General features: G+C 52.8%; 1 protein-coding gene across 6 annotated transcripts; it reads left to right on the forward strand.

Annotated features, from left to right (window-relative positions):
- The first annotated feature begins 205 nt into the window (after positions 1-205).
- Positions 206-15,178, forward strand: NECAP2 (NECAP endocytosis associated 2). Of its 6 annotated transcripts, none has more exons than XM_059136374.1 (8): positions 206-364; positions 2,526-2,626; positions 5,278-5,382; positions 5,469-5,550; positions 6,513-6,621; positions 9,259-9,436; positions 13,080-13,167; positions 13,958-15,178. In XM_059136374.1, exons 1-8 carry the CDS (start codon positions 273-275, stop codon positions 14,004-14,006), a joined length of 804 nt encoding a protein of 267 aa, XP_058992357.1. In that variant the 5' UTR covers positions 206-272; the 3' UTR covers positions 14,007-15,178. The 6 variants fall into 6 exon arrangements, with proteins under 6 accessions (XP_058992357.1, XP_058992358.1, XP_058992355.1 ...); XM_059136375.1 differs by having other exon boundaries at positions 13,083-13,167; XM_059136372.1 differs by lacking the exon at positions 13,080-13,167.
- The last annotated feature ends 6,217 nt before the right edge of the window (positions 15,179-21,395 follow it).

A 21,395-nucleotide genomic window follows, 5' to 3' on the forward strand; every position in this document is an offset into this window, starting at 1 on the left:
ACTGCAGCGGGGTCGGCACTGAAGTTTTCTCGGCTGCGCACAAGGCCTCGTACGAGCCCAAAGCCCCTAAAACCTCTTGTGCCTCAGCGCACGGCTCCAGGATCCGTCCGCCGCGCGTCTTGAGCCAGAGTCGCCAGCAGAGGGCGGGAGGGAGACGGACGTGCTGAGGCTCGCAAGCTGCCGCTCTAGCCTGAGCCGGGTCATAGAGTCGAGCCGCTTCCGGTCCCGCGGCTAGGAAGGAGCCGGAAGTCCGGTGGGCTCCGGGTGTCGAGATGGAGGAGGGAGAGTACGAGTCGGTGCTCTGTGTCAAGCCGGAGGTCCACGTCTACCGCATCCCGCCGCGAGCCACCAACCGTGGTTACAGGTGACCGCTTGCCGCCGGGCCAGGCTAACCCCGATTTAACCGCTTCCCCGCCGCCCGACACGCCCACCATGGGAGCCGAGGACGGCTCCGGCCGGTTGAAGGGAGAGGCGGGAGGTAATGCGGGGGCTTCTCCCAGTTCGAGGCCAGAACGAGGAGGGAGACCCAGACTTGGGGCTGTGTCAGGCCGGCGCACGGGGCTTCCAGCGCGGGGAGGGCTTTGGAGCCGTGCGTAGCCGGTCCCCTAAGTGTGGTTCGGGGTGGTGGTGTCACAAGCCCTTTTCTTTCAGCCCTAACTGGTGGCCTTGAGGGGAACCTTGAAAAGCCTGAAGGGGTGTGTGTGTGGGGGGGAGGGTCCTATCACGGGCGGAAATCCCCAGGGGCAGGAAAACAGCTCAGAACCGGCCAAAAGGACCCGTCTGAGGAAGCTGTAGGCGGATGGCCAGAGCCCGGGGACCCCTCCCTGCCCAGCTCCCTTGGCGCGAACCTTAGTCCTTATCACAGCTGGTGGCGGTTGGGAGGAGTGCATCGCGCTTCTCCGGTGAAACGTTCACCCGAGACGGATAGACAGATGCTTGTAGGGTCTGGAAGGGAACGCAGGAAAGGGCGCTACGGGAGGGCAGCGGGAGTTGGAAGGAGACTTCCTTTCGCCATATGCTTTTTTTGGTGCTGTTTGCATTTTGTTACCAAGCCTGTGCATTATCTGTGAAAAGGTGGGGGAGGGGAGATGTACCTGTTACAGACAACCTTGGTCTGTGGCTATTTTGTGCCCCTGGAGTGGGGGTGGAGTCGCTTTGGAAGGCCATGTTTTTGTCTCCGTGGTTCGGAAATACGGGATTGGCCCGCATCGCAAGGATGGTGGAGTGGCCACATCATCTGGCTTCTTGTTACTCTCCAGGTGTGTTAACACAGACGCCTGGCTGATTTTCTAGACAGCAGATTACTTGTTTGAACACCTGTGACATCCGTGGTGTAACTAGAAAGTAGTTTGAAAGCAACAAGAGAAGCCGTTCCAAAAACACATCCGCTTTCTGTTATCAGACTGGAGAAGGGACACCGAACCCAGGATGGTCAGCCTCCTCTGATCCCCTTCAGTAGGATGGGTTTTGTCCCTCCTGGTCCCCGCAAGAGTGAGGTTCCCAAGTGTCCCGCTGGCTGGTTTGGCGTAGAGGAAGCCGGCAGCCCCTGCCCTTGACCCTGAGAGCTCCAGTTAGCTTGGATCTGAGGCCTGTGTTGCCCCAGTAGGAGGAACTGAAACGGAGTCAGCTGACTTGTGAATCCAGAGTCTGCATTTGTGTGGTCCTCAAAAAGACCTGTGTCTGTAGTTAATGGTGTTGCTTAGGGACTTCCAGGAAGAGCCTTTGAAAACACCCAAAGTTCTTGCTATTTGGGGATTTTACTGAATTGCTTCTTAGAAGTAAAATGTGAAGTTACTACTTTAAAAGTCCCCAAAGAAGCTATTGTGATAGGTCCACGGTTTCCTGGGGTTCTTTTGGCCTGGAACACCTTTGGGGTTAAATTTCCTGGATTCACTTTTCTCAGGTGTATAATTGCTTTCTTTTTCTCTTTCTGCTAATGATTGCTCGCTCTCTGCTTTTCCTCGAAGATCATCTCACTGGTCCCAGGTGGTCACTCTCGCCACTGCAGCCTGGCAGTGTCTTAAACAGCAGGCCCAGGAGCTGCTGCTCTTACTGAAAGAAAACTGGAAGTCCTGCTTCTGAGAAAAATCTCTGTAGTCTAGAACTGGGGCCGGCAAACTGCGACCCACTGTGTTTTTGTATGTCTCACAGGCTAAGGATGGTTTTTATATTTTTAAATAGTAGTTAGGGAACATTTAAAAAGAATATCTCTTAATGCAAAAATTACGTGAAATTCAGGTTTTTCGTGTCCAGAGAGTTGCGCTGAAATACAGTCACACGCCGCAGCAGACGTTCAGATAGAATATATAAAGCACCAAGACGCTGCTGTACTCTGTATCACTGCTGTCACCCTACAGCAGCAGAGTGGGTAGTTGTGACAGAGATGGGATGGTCCTTTTCGGAGAAAGTCTGACAGCCTCTGGTCCTGCGCAGGCAGCCCACATGCCCTTCCCATTCCCGTCCCCAGCCCTGGAGTAAAGGAGCAGGACCCCCTAGCAGAGGCTCAATGGTTTTTGTCCCCGTAGGGCCGCGGAGTGGCAGCTGGACCAGCCATCATGGAGTGGCCGGCTGCGGATCACTGCAAAAGGGCAGGTGGCCTACATCAAGCTGGAGGACAGGACCTCAGGTAAAGGCCAGGGAGGCCCTTGTGGGGCTGAGATGCTGTGCCTCCTACTTTGTGAAGGGAGAAGCAGCCCTGGCGAGTCCACTCGGGTCACGGGAACTGATCCTCCAAATCAAAGGCCCAGCGGCCCGCTAAGCCGCCTCCATCCCCCCCCCCCCCTTTAATTGTAGAAAGCCTGGTCTCCAGGTGTAAAAGGGTGCATTTCCTGTCATACACCTGCCTTTGGTGGGGGGCATCCTTAAGAACATACTAATTTTGGAATCCAGGAAGATGAGACAGACAAGTTGGTCTCAGGTAGGAAGCCCCAGAGTTTGCCTTTAAGACCAGCTTGGCCAGGGGGAGACGCACAACACTGTGCCGCTGAGCAAGGCTTCCTCCTCAGAAATTTTGTTTATCAACTGAATGGTAACTCCCCAGACTGACCACGCCCATGAACTGAAAGTGCTGGAAGTTGTCCTACTCAGCGGTTTCTTTGGTGAAAGGACAAGCCAAGCTGGGCTGTGTTGGGGTCAGCTGGCAGATGTCACCTTAGGGGAAATCTGTCTGGAAGTCGTGTGCCCCCAGGGCCTCCGGGTGAGCTGTGGAGGCCACCGCAGCCTGAAAGAGCCCCAGCCCCCAGAGCCGGAGTTGGGCTTGGTGCTGCTCAGTTGGGGGCTACAGCCTTCGGTCATTTATTTTTCTAACGTGTAAGAGATTCTCCCGGGTGGGACCAGCTGTAAAGCGCCACAGGCAAAACCGCTTCCTCTGAGAACTGCAGTCTCTGTGTCTGAGCCGTGGGACCTTTGGCGAGCGATGTGACTGCTGGTGCCTTGGCCTCCTTTTTGAAATGGGGATCACATTAGCTCCTGCTTCACAAGATTGCTGGAAATACGAAGTGAGCACACATTTATCCAACTGTTTTGTGAACTGCAAGGTGACCAGAGCATTGATGCGTATGGAACATGGCGCTGGCTGGGTATTGGCTGTAGAGGAGTTTGAAAAAACAGCTGCTGTGACGAGGCCTGAGAATTCCGGGGTGTTCCAGGTGATCTCACAAGGGATGGCAACAGCTGTTTCCTGGGGACCTTGGGAATGGACTTAAGGTGCCTGCCTAGTGGAACAGCGGCTGCCCAGGGCTGAGCCTCCCCTGCAGGAGCCGCCCTAGGAATGCTTGTGTCTCCGGGTCAGGCCTGCTGGGTCCTCTTGTCTCTCGCTCCGCGCTCCTTCTTGGCCAAGACTAGTGGCATCTGGGCCAGGGGAGTGTTGGGACTGTCAAGTCAAATGTCAGATATGTAGCAACATCTCTGGCCTCTGCCTACCAGATGCCAGTCGCACCCCCCAAGCTGTGAAAAACCAAAAGTGTTTCTGCACATTGTCACATGTCCCTGGTTGGGGGCGGGGGCAAAACCACCACTGGTTGAGAATCACTGCTCTAGGCCAAAGGCATCCAGGTGGGTCCTAGATCCCCAAGGGCCAAGCTGGGGTAGGGGGCACGGAGAAATTACCAAGAAGCGACAGACTCGAGGGCCGCCAGTTTGGATTCAGCTGAGCCTTGATTACAGTCACCTGTGAACCCCAGCACTGAGTAGAGGAGCCTCGATCGAGTACCAGAAGCTCCGACAGAGGTCACCACCTGTGGAAGCGACACGAGTTCAGAATGCCCCCAAAGGCATGCACCGCACCGGGGCCTAGAGTGCCGGAGTGACAAGAGATGCATTCGGCAGGGGCTTCTTTTAAAACTGGTGGTCCTCTTGTCCTGTCTCAGCTGCTTCAGATCCTCCTTCTTGTTAATATTTTATTTATTTGTCAGAGAAAGAGAGACAGAAAGCACAAGCAAGGAAAGAGGCAGGTAGAGGAGAAGCAGGCTCCCCGCTGAGCAAGGAGCCCGATGTGGGGCTCGATCCTGGGACCCTGGGATCATGACCAGAGCCGAGGGCAGCACTTAACCGACTGAGCCACCCCGGCGACCCTGCTTCAGGTTCTTCTGTGGGCCCTCAAGCCCCTTTCACTGGGTTCTGCAGCTTCTCTGCAGTCCTGCCTCGGGTTCCAGGCCTTTCCTGAGGTGGTGCTGTTCCTGGACTAGGGCCCTCCGGTGCAGGCAGGTGGGCTCCAGCCGAGCTCTCCTGTGCGGATGGAGTCTCAGCATCGCTAGAGGTTTGATTGCCAGGGAAGACCAGAAATCTGGATGATTTTGCATGTAATTTGATTTTGAAGAGTTTGGCACTTAAATCAAGGATACTAACCTTGGGCTGTATCTGACCTGCAGGCCACTCCTGACTAAAACCTTTGCTTGGTTATACGTCTGTGTCCTCTCTTCCATCAGAATGGATTTGATTTGAACCCTGGAGTAAGGTTTGCCTCGCTGCCTTCCATGCCTTTTAGGAAAAAGGCCGCAGTGGTTTGATAGAAATGTCAGGCGGGGGGCGCCTGGGTGGCTCAGTGGGTTAAGCCGCTGCCTTCGGCTCAGGTCATGATCTCAGGGTCCTGGGATCGAGTCCCGCATCGGGCTCTCTGCTCAGCAGGGAGCCTGCTTCCTCCTCTCTCTCTCTCTGCCTGCCTCTCTGCCTGCTTGTGATTTCTCTCTGTCAAATAAATAAATAAAATCTTAAAAAAAAAAAAAAAAGAAATGTCAGGCGGGAAGGGGCCTCCAGGCTCACCCTAACCTGTGCTTCCAGGGGAGCTCTTTGCTCAGGCCCCAGTGGATCAGTTTCCTGGCACGGCCGTCGAGAGCGTGACGGATTCCAGCAGGTACTTCGTTATCCGCATCGAAGATGGAAACGGTGCGTGTGGGTCTCGGGGGTTCCTCCTTGTAAGAAGAGTTTCCTTTGCCTCTGGCGAGTGGGATTAATCCTGTGTTGTCCCCCAGGGCGCCGGGCATTTATTGGAATTGGCTTCGTGGACCGAGGCGATGCCTTTGACTTCAATGTTGCGCTGCAGGACCACTTCAAGTGAGTGGTTCCAAGACACCCGTGCTCATGCCTCTTTCCCTGCTTTCCTGGGACAGAATGGTTTCCCAGCCTAGGATACTTAGGTGCTTGTGTGGGATTCGTCTGCTCGCAGAGCCCCCGAGAGACTCCCTGCTCCTGGCGGGCAGGCTGCCTTCTCTGCTTTCCAGTCCTCTCCGTTTCCGCAGGCCCATCTCTCTGGTCAGCTAGCCTAGCCTCTGAGGTGCCATACCTCTCCCCTGACCAGGCCCCAGAGGAGCCAGAGTCCGTGCGGGGCTCCTGGGGCCTTCCTGAGCCTGCTCCTCCGTGATACAATAAGTGGTGGCAGGTGGCCACTGTCTGGGAGTCCTTTCGAAAGCTGAAAGACGGGGCAGGAAAAACTGCTCCCCTCACCTTCAGGCCTCCGTCTCTGGCTGCTGTCGAGTTAGTGTGTGTGCAGCCACTCACGTGGGCACCCCTGGCTCTTCCCTGGCCTGCTGTCCCTTCCCAGGTGGCTGCTAGATGGGTATCGAATGGGGGGTGGAGGGTACCTTTGTGTTGCTCACCTCTTCCTGGGCATCTGTCTTGTCTCACCATCTACCTTATGAGTCCTTATGTGTGGGGGGTGTGGATATGTTGTCCTGGTCCACATGCCAAGTGCTAGGGGGGAGAGGGCCAGTTCTCCGATTTCCTGAAGACCGGTGTGAGGACCTTTGTCTGCATGCATGAGCTCACTGAATTTTCAGAGCTGTGTTTAACACATACGTAACTGTCATCCCATTTTGTTGATGAAGGAACTGATCTGCTCGCAGCCACTTATGTGTCAGAATCAGGATTCGAATTCAGGCCCAGCTCCCAAGCCTGCGTGTGCTCTTTCTGCCATGTAAAACCTCTTCCCGGACGGTTGGCAGGTGGAGGGGGCGTGAGGGAGTGGAATGCAGGGCAGCGGGTCTCTTCCTCACCTTTTTCTTCCGTCCTCTCCCCAGGTGGGTGAAACAGCAGTGTGAATTTGCGAAACAGGCCCAGAACCCAGACCAGGGCCCCAAGTTGGACCTAGGCTTCAAAGAGGGCCAGACCATCAAGCTCAACATCGCGGTGAGTCCCACCTCACTTGGCTTTGTTGGCCAGCCCCCAGCCCCGGCCCGGAGCCCGCCTGCCCTTTTCCTAAGCTTCAGTTCCATTGGTTGAGTAGATGTTTGTGGATCAGCTGCCTTTTGCCAGGTCCTGTGCTGGGGGTGAACGAGAGAGCTCTGGCCTCGCGGAGCTCAGAGTTAAACAGAAGGTGGAGGCGAGATGCGACCACAGCCGGGGAGGGGACGCCTTGAGCACCTAGAGGAGGGGCACACAGCCTGTAGTTAAGGGAAGCGAGGAAGGGTTCCGAGAAAAAGTGACCTGTAAGGAAGGGGAAGGAGGGGGGATCAAAGGCCGTTCAAGCAGAGGGAACAGCATGTGCAAAGCCTCTGAGTTGAGAAGAAGCATCAGTCCCTTGTCGCCAGAGCTGGTGTTCCTGACCAGGCTGTTAGAGTGGGGGTCAGCTGCGTCCTGGCCTTGCTCCTCAAGGAAGAATAGGGAGGGCTCTGGACAGGAAGGCATTGAGGTGGGCGCTGGGAATCATGGGCAGCTTCTGCTGGTGGTGGGGGTGTCCTGACGCCCCATGTCTCACCCTGAGCTGCCCTGCCTCTGGGTTTCCGCTTGTTAGCTCCTGTGGAGAACGGGAAAAGGTAGGGCAGGCTGGGTGTCCGGACTGGGTCCTCACCTGACTGCAGGCAGTGGGGTTGGAGTGATTGGGGGATCCAAGGACACATGGGAATGTTTTTTGAAGAAACTTTGTAACCCTAAGATAATGTTTTTCCTCTTTACTTCCCTTTATTTACTATCTCTTTCTCCTCTTTTCTGCTTCATGCTGGTGATGATTTGGGACCCTTGACGTTGGCTAACTGGCCCTTAACAGAAAATACAGGTCATGTCCAGTGGACTGGTCGGGGTGTGACTCCTCTCTTGCTGGGAGGAAACTAACATTTAATGAGCATCACCTGTGTGCCAGGTAGTGTTTTTAGGCACTTACGTGAATAAACATTCTCCCATTTTACAGGCAAGGAAATTGAGGCTTAGAGAATTTAAGGGACTTGCCCAGATCATAGAGCTGAAAATAACCAGCCCAGGTGGACTCTCACCGAGGCCTTTGAGGGTTCTGGCTTCAGGGCTGTGGTCTTGGACTGCAAGTGGGTAATCTTGTCTTCATCTTCGTAACTTACACTGGTTTCTGGCTCACATCCGTGCTCAGGTTTTTGTTTTTTAATTTTGTCTTTTTTTTTTTTTTAAAGATTTTATTTATTTACTTAAGAGAGAGCAGGAGCAGGGACAGAGGGGGAGAGGAAAGGGAGAAGCAGGGAGCCCAGTGCAGGGCTCGATCCCAAGACACTGAGGTCATGATCGGAGCCAAAGTCAGATGTTTAACCGGCTGAGCCAGCTAGACACCCGCCCCCCCCCCGCCTTTTTTTAATGTTTTATGGAAGTATGATACACATACAGGAAATGCACACTCATAAATGCAGAACTCAGTGAATCTTTGAAAACCAAATGGACCCATGCAAACTAGCCCCCAGGTCAAGAAGCAGAGATTATCAGCATTCTGGAAGCGCGTCTCCTGTTCCGTCCACATGCCAGAGCCACCACCGTCCTGATGTTGAATGCCCTGGATTTTGTTTTCAGACAAAATCTGCCTTTGTTTTGTTGCTCGTGGTTTGTCCATTGTCACTGCAGTGGCGTATTTCATTGTGAGAATGTGTCATAGCGTTACTGTTTGTGGGTTTGTTTTTTATTTAAAGATTGATTGATTTATTCGAGGTGGGGAGGGGCAGAGGGAGAGAGATCCTCTCCAGCAGACTCCCTGCTGAGCACAGAGCCCCCCAGGAGGCTCGATCCCACGACCTGAGATCACGACCTGAGCTAAAACCACGAACCAGACGCTTAACTGACGGAGGCCCCCAGGTTCCCCCAGTGTTATTCTTTAATCAATGGTAGATACTGGGTAATTGCCAATTTGGAGCTATTCCAGATGGGGTGGCTATGGACGTCCAAGGGCATGTCTTTTGGTGCCATGAGTATGTTTCCTTGGGGTCTGTTTCCAGCAGGAAATTGCAGGGTCAGCAGTTCAGGTAGTGCTGTGCGAGGGGCTTCTGTCTGCTCCCCGCCCTTGTCAGTACCGACAGTCTGCATCCCTGCTGTTCCAGTGTGTGTGTGATGACCCAGCACTCGTTTTTGTTTTTTTGTTTTTTAAGATTTTTATTTATTTATTTGACAGACAGAGATCACAAGTAGGCAGAGGAGATAGGCAGAGAGAGAGGAGGAAGCAGGCTCCCCGCCGAGCAGAGAGCCTGATGTGGGGCTTGATCCCAGGACCCTGGGACCATGACCTGAGCCGAAGGCAGAGGCTTTAGCCCACTGAGCCACCCAGGCGCCCCACAGCACTCGTTTTGATTTGTAGTTTTAAATTGTATTTCCCTGCTGCTTAATGAAGCCAGAGCTGATGGGACGTATTTGGGATCACTCTGGAACTGTGATGCCTTGACCACCACTCAAAACAGTGAGAGTGCTGGATGGCTCTTGATTACCTTTTGGTTATATAGACGTTTGGGGCTTGGGGGCCACCTTGGCCCTCTTTGTGGGGTTTTCTGATAAGCAGGGGTCCCCAGCAGAGCTGACTGGTTTGCATTCCTCGCCTCTCTTCAGAACATGAAGAAGAAGGAAGGAGCAGCTGGGACCCCCCGAGCACGGCCTGCCAGCACAGGAGGACTGAGCCTGCTTCCCCCACCCCCCGGGGGAAAAACCTCCACCCTGATCCCTCCCCCTGGGGAGCAGGTATCTGTGGGGGGATCACTCGTCCAGACAGCGGTTGGTCCCAGTTCAGGTCAGTAAGCTGCACCTGCAGGTTCCTCTCCCCCCCCCACCCCAGCAGCTGGGGCCCCATGCCATTCCCGCCTTCACTCACGTTGTCCATCATTTGGTACCTGTCTGTGATACCATGAAGCCGATCCTGCCCGGGCTGGGTAAGGGGTTCCTCTGTTTTCTGATACCTGCTACATCCCCCGCTCAGTGCCTCTGTCTACCCCTGCCAGGCGGGGGCTGCAGCCTGTTTGCTGTGACACTGATTTGCTGTGAAATCATCAGTGTGTGGGCACCTGGTTCTTAGAGGCTGCTCAGTGGTTGTCACGTGAGTAAGTGACAGAGAGAGACAAGCTCTGCTCGTATCTAGGAGACAGGAGCCCAGGGCACAGAGACCGAATGAATGGGTCCACATACGACCAGCCAGGATGATGTGGGGAGGCTCCGTGGAAAAGGTGGCATTGAGGTGGGCCTTGGAGAAGGAGGTTGGGGCAGGGGACGCTTGGCCTTCCAGACAGAAGAGTAGGAGAAGGGCTCAAATTTTTAAACACCTGGTGTGTGTAGGGAAATGGATGTATCGTAAGTCAAGTGAGTGGTGGGAGGTAAAGTTAGGGATTTAATTTAGAGCAAGCTCCTTGGTAAGGCCCTCGGGATGCTGGGAAGTAGAGAGGCAACTCCCCCAGCACACTGTGTTAGTGTTTGCTCTAAGGTGTAAGGAATGCCTTTTGGTGACCCCAGGATTCCAGAACTTAGTGCCCAGTACCAGCCATCGGTAGTGCTGGGGAGCTAGCCCATTTTCCTTGGCCCCCGACCCTACCCACCCAGCCTAGCTGAGGTTCCAGGCCTTTCCCAGGCTGGGTGATTATCCCAGCTTGGTTTCTCCACACAGATCTCACTAGGTTCTAGGAAGCAGGATCTAGGCAGGAAGCCTGCTTTCTTTCCCTTTTAAGGGTGTGGACAGAGGCTTCCCCATCTGGTGGTCAGCTTCCAACCTCAGCCTTTGGGGGAATTCCCAGCCCAGGAGTGGGCAGGAGTAGCGGTCAGCCAGCCTCTGCCCTGGTACCAGGAACCATTCTTCCAGCATCGTTTCTCAGAATAACGGGACCACCTGCCTTGGCATCGCCAGGAGCGTGGACAGGAATCTGTGTTCCTAACGGTGTTTGGATCCTCACCACGGCGGGAGAACTATTATCTCAGGCCTTCCCTTGGTCGCTGGCGCATGTTTAACAGCCCATACGGAGTATCCGCTACGCGCCAGGCAGTGTTTTAGGCCCTGGGGGATGTTGCAGGTACAGCACCAAGTCCCTGCTCTCAAGAGCCTATGGAGTTTTTTTGTTTGTTTGTTTGTTTTTAAGGTTTTATGTATTTATTTTGAGAAAGCAAGAGTGATGGGTGCAGAGGGAGAGGGAGAATCTCAAGGAGACTCCACCCGGAACTCAGAGCACGATGTGAGGCTTGATCTCATACCCTGAGATCATGACCTGAGCCAAAGGCAAGAGTTGGACACAACCAACTGAGCCACCCAGATGCCCCTCAAGGGCTTACATTATTTTTTAAAAATAATTTTTGTATTAGCACAAGCAGGGGGAGCAGCAGAGGGAGACAGAGAAGCAGACTCCCCTCTGATCAGGGAACTGATGTGGGGCTCAATCCCAGGGCCCTGGGATCATGACATGAGCCAAAGGCAGATGCTTAATGCCTGAGCCGCCCAGGTGCCCTGCTCTAGTGATTTTTTTAAAAAAAAGATTTTATTTATCTATTAGAGAGAGAGCGCATGCACACAGGGGAGAGGGAGAGGGAGAAGCAGACTCCTGGCTGAGCAGGGAGCCCGATGTGGGGCTCGATCCTAGGACTCCAGGATCATGACCTGAACCAAAGGTAGACACTCAACTGGGCCATCCAGGCGCCCCAAGGGCTTATGTTCTTTTCTTTTCTTTTTTTTTTTTTAAGATTTTATTTATTTGACAGAGATCACAAGTAGGCAGAGAGGCAGGCAGAGAGAGAGGGGGAAGCAGGCTCACCGCTGAGCAGAGAGCCTGATGTGAGGCTTGATCTCAGGACCCTGAGATCATGATTTGAGCTGAAGGCAGAGGCTTAACCCACTAAGCCACCCAGGCACCCCAAGGGCTTAGGTTCTAATGTACAAGACAGGCAGTCAGTGTGTCTGCAGATAGCATGCTGTCAGATAATGAGCCACGAAGAGCTACCGTTTGTTGAACACTTACTATATCCTCTAAAACCAGACTGGCTGAGTTCATGTTCTGGCTTATCCATTGTGTGATAGAAGATTGATTGCCTGCTTCTCTGGGCCTTTGTTTTCTGATCTCTAGGCTGAAGGGGGGTCATGATAACCTACAGTGTGGGTTTCTTGTGAGGGTTCAGCGAGCTAATCTGTGTGTAGCACTTGCAAACGATACCTAAAGCACTAAGTGCTCGTGTTCGGTAGGTCTCGTTCCACTGATGCGGTCGTTATCACCACCACGTGCTGGCCTCCTCCAGGCTTGCCGCTGTTCTGACTGCTGCAGCCCAGGCTGGTTCTGTGAAGTAGTCACTGTACCGTCCCCGACCCCCGCATGAGATAAGGAAACCGACTTGAGGGATGTGCATTGAGTCACCCCGTTGGTCCTGGCCTGTCTTCCCCCAGGGACTGTGATGGGTCTGAATGGGACAGTTCACTATAAGCACTTGGCAGGCATTTGGTGAGCTGTAAAACTAAATCCTTGAGGGCCCTGCTGTTATCTGGTCTCCCTGCCTAGAGCAGATTAGAAATAGCAAATTGGTGGGAGGGTGGAGAGAGGGGGACACAGAGCCCTCAGCAGGGACAGCGGCCTGGAGGGCAGTGCTGGAAGAGCGCAGAAGCCTGCCTGGCTGCCCCAGGTGCCCCCCACCTCGGTGAAGGGGCACACAGACCACCCTGTGTTACTTCTTCTGGAAGGCTTGCTCCAAACCCTAACCAGTTTGGGTCCCAGCCCTTGGCACATGTCTGGAGCATAACTTCTTCAACTAGTCGATCCAGACCCTGGTCTGAGGGCTTTATGTGAGGATGACCTTGCATTCTGTGGGGTATTTTCCATTCAACAAGCCAGGGCGGATGGGGCGCTTGGGTGGCTCAGTGGGTTAAGCCTCTGCCCTTGGCTCCAGTCATGATCCCAGGGTCCTGGGATCGAGCCCTGCATCAGGCTCTCTGCTCGGCAGGGAGCCTGTTTCCTTTCCTCTCTCTCTACCTGTCTCTCTGCCTGCTTGTGTTCTTTGTCAAATAAATAAATAAAATCTTAAAAAAAAAGAAGAAGAAGAAGAAGAAGCCAGGGCAGGAGCATGTGAATTTTAAACAGATTGCCAACATAAGCGGTTGAAGACCTCAGCTTGGTCAGTGAGTCAGTCTGAGTGACGGATGATGTGTGACTTGTCTTCACCGGCACCCTGCCCTCCACCTTGTGTGTATGTGGTTTTCCACTTTTCTCCAGGAGGCCTCAAGGGCTCATGAGCAGATAGAAATGTGGCAGCTTATTTGTTTGTTTGTTTTTTGTCCCAGAGTGGGTCTCTGTGTGTCTTTCTCGGCCACCTGGAATCATGAGACTGATTTCAGGGTCACTAAGACCAGAAAGAGAGATCTCTGACTCCTGTGTCTCCTTTCCTTCTCTCCCTGCCGGCAGATTTGGGGACGTCAGTAGGAGGGGCCACTGTATCCTGGCCGCAACCCAGGCCTGCCACGACTGCCACCACCGACATCTGGGGAGACTTTACCAAATCCACAGGGTGAGGAGAGGGTCACATTCTTGTGGTGGGACTGGGGCCAGGGCTGTGTCCATAGAAACCTGAGATTGTTCCAGATGCTTTTTTTCTGGTGCTTGGAGCTACAGCTCAGACTTGAATGTTTTCTGGCCAGCCAGAGGGCAGAGCCCCAGAGTGCCTGCTTTGGGTGGCTGGCTTTGCTTCATGAAGGGTTTTTGCTGCTCTCTACTGCTAGGTGACCTGGGGCTGCGCTGTAACTCTTTCTGGTCTTCCAGCCACCTTTGCTTGCCCCAGTAGTTGCTCCCCTTCGTCCTCCACTCCACACTCCCTAACCCCGCCCCAGCTCTCCTGGACACTGGACTGAGAGTTAACCTTGGATCCGGCCTTGGCCCGCTTGCATTCTCTGCCTCAATAAAACTTCAAGCCTTTCCTTGGAGTCCAGGGGGAAAGACACTAAAAACTGACTGCACCTTTGTTTATGGGGATGGGCTGTAGCACAGGACTCAGCACCTGTGTTTACTATAAAGACAGATCGTTTCAACTTGATAGACCTCATGGTCTCTACTTGGTTTTGATTTGTAGCTCAAAAGCATCCATAGATGGTGTGTGAATGAGTGGGCGTGTCTCTGTGCCAATGACTATACAAACAGAGGACTAGATTTGGTCCCTGGGCCATAGTTTACTGACTCCTGCTCTAGAACATTCAGGGACTGACTTCTTAGAGCTCTTTCTGCCCAGAGAGAAGCTTCATTTTACTGACTTTATATTTTCAAACATCTGAACTCTCCTACCCTTCCCTTTTTTCCTTTTACAGGTCGACTTCCAGCCAGACTCAACCAGGTACAGGCTGGGTCCAGTTCTGATCTGAGTGTAGCCCCCCTTTTTCCTCATACAATTTCTGGAAAGAAGCCACGTCACCTGGGCCAAAGGAAGGAGGACGAAGCACTCCCCGGCCAGCCTCTGTTTGGAGCACGACTCTCTCCTCTCCTCCTCAGCTGACTTGGACAGACTGGCGTGTTAGGCAGTAAATGGGTGCAGTGTCACACTGTTCCCTAGGGCTCGAGGAGGAAAGCCCAGCATCCCTGTCCCTGCCCATCTCTTGACATGAGAGACTCTGAGACTGCTGCTTCCATCACGTGACCCATATTAAACAGAAGCCCCCAAAGCAAAAGAAGGGCTTAAGCGTGCTACCTGGCCTCACTGGGCCCTTCTCAGTGGTTGCAGATGTCCCGTGATCACTGGCCAGAAGGAGGAGGGTCTTCTGTACGCTCGTTGGCAGTAGCCACGTCATTCACGGTGCCTTCAGAGGGGGGATTCCTTCCTGATTTTTGGCAGGTTTATAGGCTGCAGCTCGAGCAGATAATCAGGAGGGAAATCAAGAGTATTAACCAGCTTTTAAAAATTTTTTAATTGCTTTGCTAACGTGCTGATCTGCACTAACTCATCTTTGCAAAAGGGACTGCTCCTGGAAGATGTCCCAGCAGGGACCTCGGAAAGCATCCCACCCTATCCGCCATAGGAGCTGCTCTGAGCTTTAGAAAGTGTTGTTCCTTCTTGGCTAAGTGGCCTGGCTGCCTGGTCACCACGTGGGCAGTGCGGGCTGAGGCAGGTGCTGGAAGCTGCTCAGGCAGGAAAGCCGGCACTGTTCTCATGGCGGTGGGTGGTCCAGCCGTCCTGTCCACTGACAGCTCTCTGGGCTCACGGGCTCCCAGCGCGGTTCCCAGGGGCCTTGGGTTTTCTCCTTGGTGTGGTTTCTGAAGTGCCTTGTTTGCAGACAGCCTCTTACTTTCTTTTCTCCTTCAGAGACTGTACACGACGGAAGGAGTTCTGAGTGAACTGGGAGACTAGGGCTGCCTGTTTTACTGGTTGATGAGAAATAATTTTATCTGAGCACACCTCGAAATTTGCTTTTTACCAACATACTTTACCTCTTAATTGAAGATCGATTTTTTGAAGGGTCAAGACAACTGAAAGAAAAAGTGTTGGCCTTTTTGTGGGACCAGATTCCGAAGATAAATAAATATTTTTACTTCTGTCTCGTGTATGTCAAAAATGAGCCTGTTTTTGGCAGCATGGCCACGAAGCCATCCAGGGTGCCGCAGCTAGACTCACAGCCACCTCCCACTGCTGATCGTGTGTCCAGATTTAAAGTCCGGTGCCAGGATGTCACATGAGGCAGAATAAGAGAATTGGGTCTTGTTGCTCTAAGGCAACCAGTAACGTCTCCCCGGTGTATCTAGAAGAGCACTGGGACATTTTTAGCTTAATGTGGGAGGGGGCCCCTGCCTACCCCCAAGACCTCACCGGGGGAACCACTCCTTAAATAGGAAGGGTGTAACAGGCACGCAGAAGCAAAAAACTAAAGGCCCCAGCACTTCCCGTGCTCAAGGGTTCGATAAGAAAGCTGCAGTTTTTGTTATGGAAACAGCTGTTACTGGCTAATAAACCATGTAAGGAGGGACATAGAAGATTAGAATGAAGGGTCCTCTGCCCTTCGAGTAAGAGTAAGGAGTTAGCATCAGAGTCTGGAGTAGGATACCTTGTGTCTCTTGCCCGTTATGTCCCATCTTCTTCCTTCCTGAGTGCTTGGAGGCTGGAAAGGAAGTTTACCTTGAACTCTTCCTGGAGTGGAAGTTCCTCTCCTTGGAGGTGGGCTCTCGGGTTCTGGAGCTGGACCTGGGCTTTGGGTCTGGGTACTGTCCTTGTTAGGCTCCTTCCTTAACTCAGGGGTCAGTCCCAGGAGGCCTAGCAGCACTAGCACGTGCCCACGTACCATAGTTAGGCCTTAATTACCTTCATCTAGAATCAGAAAACCGTTACTCCTAATGGGGGTGATGAGGCAGCTGGTGAAGCAGCCTTCAAGGGTCTAACCGGAAAAACACCTTGACACATCCGTGAGGGGTTGGGGGGCAGGTAATAAAACAGTTCGGTGCTCTCCATCACCAGCTGGAAGCCTGGCTGGGAAGAACCTACCAGGGTCCCCAGGAAAATCCCCACTGCCAAACCAGGCTTCTCTTCAGACACCCGGACTGGAGCTTCCAAGGGGGTGGGGTGGGGTGGGGGGACACGGGGCCTGGGCTGCGGTCTACAGAGCAGGGGGATTTGAATACCCCCCAGATGAGTGTGGCTCCCACAACTGCCACCACCAGGTGTGCCCATCTCCAGGAATCTTCTAGTGCAGGCCAGACCCGTGACTTCTAAGCAACACAATAAGGCAAAGAGGACAAAATGTGGCTTCCATGATCACGTTACAGAACATCGCATCTGTTCTGCTGTCAGGACATCTGCCCAGAGAGAGACCCTCTGTTACTGGCTTTGGAGAAACAAGCTGCTCCGTGTGTGCTGCCCCGGTTGGAGGGTCAAAGAGGTGAGGAGCTAGGACAGCCTCAGGCTGACAGCCAGCAGGAGACCAGAGTCCCTGGTCCAGCAGTCTGCAAGGAGGGGAGCTCCCTCCATGGGAGCCTGGAAGCCGGTCCTTGCCCAGCTGGTTGTTCAGATGAGCCCCATGCCCTGGCCAAGCCTTGACTGCAGCTGTGCCCAGACACCTGATCCAGAGAAACAGCCAGTAAATGTTTTGAACTGCTGCATTTGTGGGAATCCTGTTAGACAATAGATCACCAAGACAAGAAGTGAGCAAAACATGTTTGAAGTGGGAGTCTCGGAGAAAAGCATCTGGACAGATCTGAGGCCTCTGTGGCCTTGGCAGCTCACTTCCCATGCTCCTTTGGGCTTCCTCTCCCCCTTTATGTTGCCAGCAGCGATGCTTACTCTTACTCCGTGCTAGGCACTGTTCCATGCACTTGGCCTAAAACTCGTTTTGCCATCACATCTGCCCTCCGAGGTAGGTACTCGCCTGTTTTACAAATGACAAGACTGAAGCAGTGAGATGAGGTAGTTTGCCTGAAGTCACACGGCTGCTCGGCGGCAGAGCTGGGATCAGAGCCCAGGCATCTGGCTCCAGCATCCATGCTTCTAATCAGAGGGATCCAACCAGTGCTGCCTCCACAGCGGGCTTGGAAGACTGGGTTAATCTGTGGGAGTTCCCATTCTTCCAGCAGATCAAGAAAGCCATAACATGGCAGGTATCAAATGACAGGTCAAGGGCGGGGCCTTGCCTCCTAGGTGATTAGAAGCCCCTCCATGCCTCACTGCACACAGTAGGTGTTGATTTCTCTGAGCAGACGGTGACAGGAGGGTGCCATGCTCTGGGCAGAATGGACCAGAACTGGGAGAAGACGAGTTTTTCCTTACTGTAGCTTGAACGTAGACAGATACTTTCATGTTTTCTTCTGGATTACAGAGGTAACGCAGGTACAAAAACAAAACCACAGAGGATATTAGCGATCATCCCAAATCGTTCCTTGCTTTGTAGGAACAGGAGCCCATCTCTGAGGACACCCTCAGAGACTGGATTTAGGGCCCACCCCTGGATTTAGATGGACCTTGAACCACGGACAACTTGGGCGCCTGGGTGACTCAGCTGGTTAAGCGACTGCCTTTGGCTCAGGTCATGATCCCAGGGTCCTGGGTTCAAGTCCCACATCACGCTCCCCCTGCTCTATGGGGAGCCTGCTTCTCCTTCTCCCTCTGCCTGCCACTGCCCCCCTGCTTGCGCACTCTGTCTGGTGCTCTCTCCCTCTCTGTCAAATAAATACATAAATACATAAAATCTTAAAAAAAAAAAATCCAGGATGATTCTCTCAAAATCCTTAATTACATCTGCACTGGCCCTATTTCCAAATAAGCTCACATTCACAGATATTGGGGGTTGGCACTTGAACATATCTTTTGGGGGGACACATTTTGACTTACCACAGTCTACCCACTCCAAGATCCATCAGTAAGGGATGGGTTATATAAATTTAGATACATTCATATAATGGAATACTAGATTTGGGGGGGGGGATGGAATAAAAAAGCTCTTTATAGGGGCACCTGGGTGGCTCAGTCGGCCTTCAGGTTGGGTAATGATCCCAGGGTCCTGGGATTGAACCGCAACCGCAGAGGGCTCTCTGCTCAGTGGGGAGCCTGCTTCTCCTCCTCCCTTCGCTTGCTGCTCCCCCTGCTTGTGCTTGCTCTGTTTGTCAAATAAATCTTAAAAAAAAAAAAAAAAAAAAAAAAGCTCTTTATATAGTTGAAAGGCTGAGCTATATCAAGGGTAGGCAGCAAGGTACAGAATACGGCGTAGATAGAATATGCTCTTTTGCATAAAAGGGAAGGGAAAGCTTTATGAGCATAAAATATCTCTGGAAAGATACACAGGAAATAGCACCCCACAAGTTGCCTACACGAGAGACTGGGTGCCTGGGAGACAGAGATGCTGGATACCAGGAGATACTTTTGTAACTTTCTGAATCTGAACCATGTAAATAAACCATCTTTTCAAAGAAAGGAAGAAAGGGTGCCTGGGTGGCTCAGTGGGTTAAGCCTCTGCCTTTGGCTCAGGTCATAATCTCAGGGTCCTGGGATTGAGTCCTGCTTTGGGCTCTCTGCTCAGCAGTGAGCCTGCTTCCCCCTCCCCCCCTCCTCCCACCCCCCACCCACCTGCCTCTCTGCCTACTTGTGATCTCTTTCTCTCTGGGTCAAATAAATAAATAAAATCTTTAAAAAAAAAAAAAGGAAGAAAAAAATCTACATTTAAAAGGTCATTTGTTATATCAACACTCAAAGATACAGAGCAGAATGAGCATTTTAGTATCTTCTCATCTTATTATATATATAAGCAGTAAATAAATTTTATTTTTTTACAGATAGGGGCTTATTCTGTCTAGTGTTCTGAAACATGTCACTTAATAACTTATAACCATTTCTCCAGGCATTGAATGTTCTTCTCTAACATTTGGAATGATTTCATAGTTTTCCATTAAAGAAACCACCCAAGATTAGGTATGTTAGTGCTGGACCTTTCAGTCTTTCTCATTTTTTGCTATCCAAGTTGGATCTTATAGAAAGACTTTGCAAGTTACCTTTAAGATATCCAGTGAAACCAGTCAATCAGAATGCCTCGTCCTCTAAGCCTCCTGGTTAATGTGGTTTTACGGATGGTGGGCAGAGTCCAACCCAGCCCAGCACCCGGATTTGGCAGGCAGTTGGCCCTAGCAACCCTGGGGTGGCAATTCCAGTGGCTTGTTTTCCAGTTACCTGAGCTGCAGATTTAGAACCCTCTGCAGTGAGCAGGTGAGCCCCCGGCACGACTCCCTTCGGGTGACTGATCTTGGGGTTGCTGGGCCGAGCACCGTCTGGTTTTCGGGCTGGGTGACCAGTGGGCAGCAGTTCTGGGAACTCAGATGACCACTGGCCAGTCTGAGCTGAGCAGAGCCACTGACTCGGCACAGAGAGGGGGGCCAGAGGTACGTATGTGACTCCCCGCAGCAGGGTCCTGTGGGCTCTGGGATAAGAGGGTCAGGAGAGAGTCACTGTGCTTGCTGTCCCTTCCAAAGTCTCGCATCAGGTTGCATGGTATAGAGGAAAGAAGGTGGGGCTGAAAGCTACTGAACCCCCTGCTGTGTATCGTTGAGCAAGTGACTGTATGTACCTCTCTGAGTCTCAGTTTCCTCATCTGTAAAATAGAAATAATCCTAGAACCTGCTTCGTAGCCTAGATCCTGTGTCACAGAGCATCCAGAGGGGACGGAGGATAGCATGAGAAAATGGAAGCCAAAGCAGCCAGCACAGTGTAGTACACAGCCAGTGTAGGCTGCGTTCAAGGTGCGCGTGCTGGTGACCAAGGGACACCTGGCGGAGGCAATAGGAGGTCCGTTGGAAGGAGGGACAGGGATGGGGGCACTGGGAGGAGCATGCTGGTGTGAGGGCTCTGCAAGGACACGAGGATCAGCAGTGGACTGCGGAGGCCATGAGCCTGTCAGGGCCTGGGTAGGGACCCCGCTAGTCAGGGGACTCCAGACAGGGTGACACAGACCTGGGCCATGCTGGGGTGCCTAGGAGCCAGCTGTGCTTACTGGCAGACGTCAGCCAGCCCTCTCCTTTGTGCTCTTCCTCTCCCAACCTCACAGCTCCACCTCCCCAACCCCAAACCCTAGGGATTGACCCAAACCTTTCTGAACTCATAGCTCGTAGCCCTGGCCCAGGCCACAGCCTCACTTGTGCGGTCCCAGGGCCGTCAGGGCTAGAATGCCACGTTGGCAGCCTCAAATGTCGTTTCTCAGATACAAAACCCAGGCTCTTCTTTCACAAAGAGAAAACTCCTACTCACCCCCTCCTGCCCATCTATTGACTGTTTTCCAAATATAAAATCATCAAGTTAGGAGCACCTGGGTGGTTCAGATGGTTAAGCATCTGCCTTCAGCTCAGCTCCTGATGCCAGGGTCCTGGGATCGAGCCCTACCATGGGGTTGCCTGCTCAGCTCAAGCTCGCTTCTCCCTCTTCCTCTCCTTCTGCCACTCCCCCTGCTTGTGCTCTCTGTCATATAAAAAATAAAATCCTTTGAAAAATCATAAAACTAAACATGCTTTTTCAAACCAACCGCACCCCTCTCTCCGCCCTAGATTTTCAGACCTGCCCCCCACTTTGAAAACGGGTGATTTGATTCAATGCTTTGGAGAGCAGAGCGAGATTGAGCCTCAGTAGGCAGATAGAATCTACAGATCACAGCTTAGTTCCCAACGCATGGTTTCCTCAGAGGGCCTGTGAAGCTGGAGACTCTTGATTCCAGGGTTGTGAGTTTGCTACCCACTTTCCGCGCAGAGATTTCAAAGAAAAAAAAAAGAAAGAAAAGGCACGGTTTCCTCTGTGGTCTGATCCCTATCCCAATTGGGCAAGGCACATGAGTTTGAACCAAAGAGTGGGTAGCAGATGGGTTCTGCCATTTCACAGATGAACAAACTGAGGCCAGGGTGCCTCAGGCAAGGTTGCAGGGCGATCAGGAAAACGTTCTCCTGCAGTCATCAAAGCCTTAGTACTGTTATTGTGGGCTCTGAAGGCGCGGGGCGATGGGGCGGGGATTGCCCTCAGTCTGGCTGGCGACAGGCAGAGGCCAGAGCTTGAGTTTTAGACCTTCAAGGCCGGGCCAGGGAATATAAGCGAGACCACAGCGGGATTCTGCCCCTGAGTGTGGGGGCATTTTCTGTTAGGCAACAGGAGAGAATAATCCCTGTTTGCTGGATTGTCCGGGGCCCCAAGTGAGACCGCGCTGGAAAAGCCCTCAACCCAGTCCCCGCCGCCAGCTAGCGCTCCATAGTTTGAGAGCGCTGCCTGGGTCAGGTCTGCCGCCACCACGGGGCCCAGGGACCCGA

Source organism: Mustela lutreola, chromosome 10 (assembly GCF_030435805.1).
Source record: "Mustela lutreola isolate mMusLut2 chromosome 10, mMusLut2.pri, whole genome shotgun sequence".
NCBI classification, from domain to species: Eukaryota; Metazoa; Chordata; class Mammalia; order Carnivora; family Mustelidae; genus Mustela; species Mustela lutreola.

Coding starts and splice junctions, on each gene's coding strand:
- NECAP2 (XM_059136372.1), top strand. CDS start 273: ATGGAGGAGGGAGAGTACGAGTCGGTGCTCTGTGTCAAGCCGGAGGTC. Junction 5,383..5,468: donor CCGCATCGAAGATGGAAACG/GTGCGTGTGGGT, acceptor GTTGTCCCCCAG/GGCGCCGGGCATTTATTGGA. Junction 9,437..13,957: donor AGCGGTTGGTCCCAGTTCAG/GTCAGTAAGCTG, acceptor TTCCTTTTACAG/GTCGACTTCCAGCCAGACTC.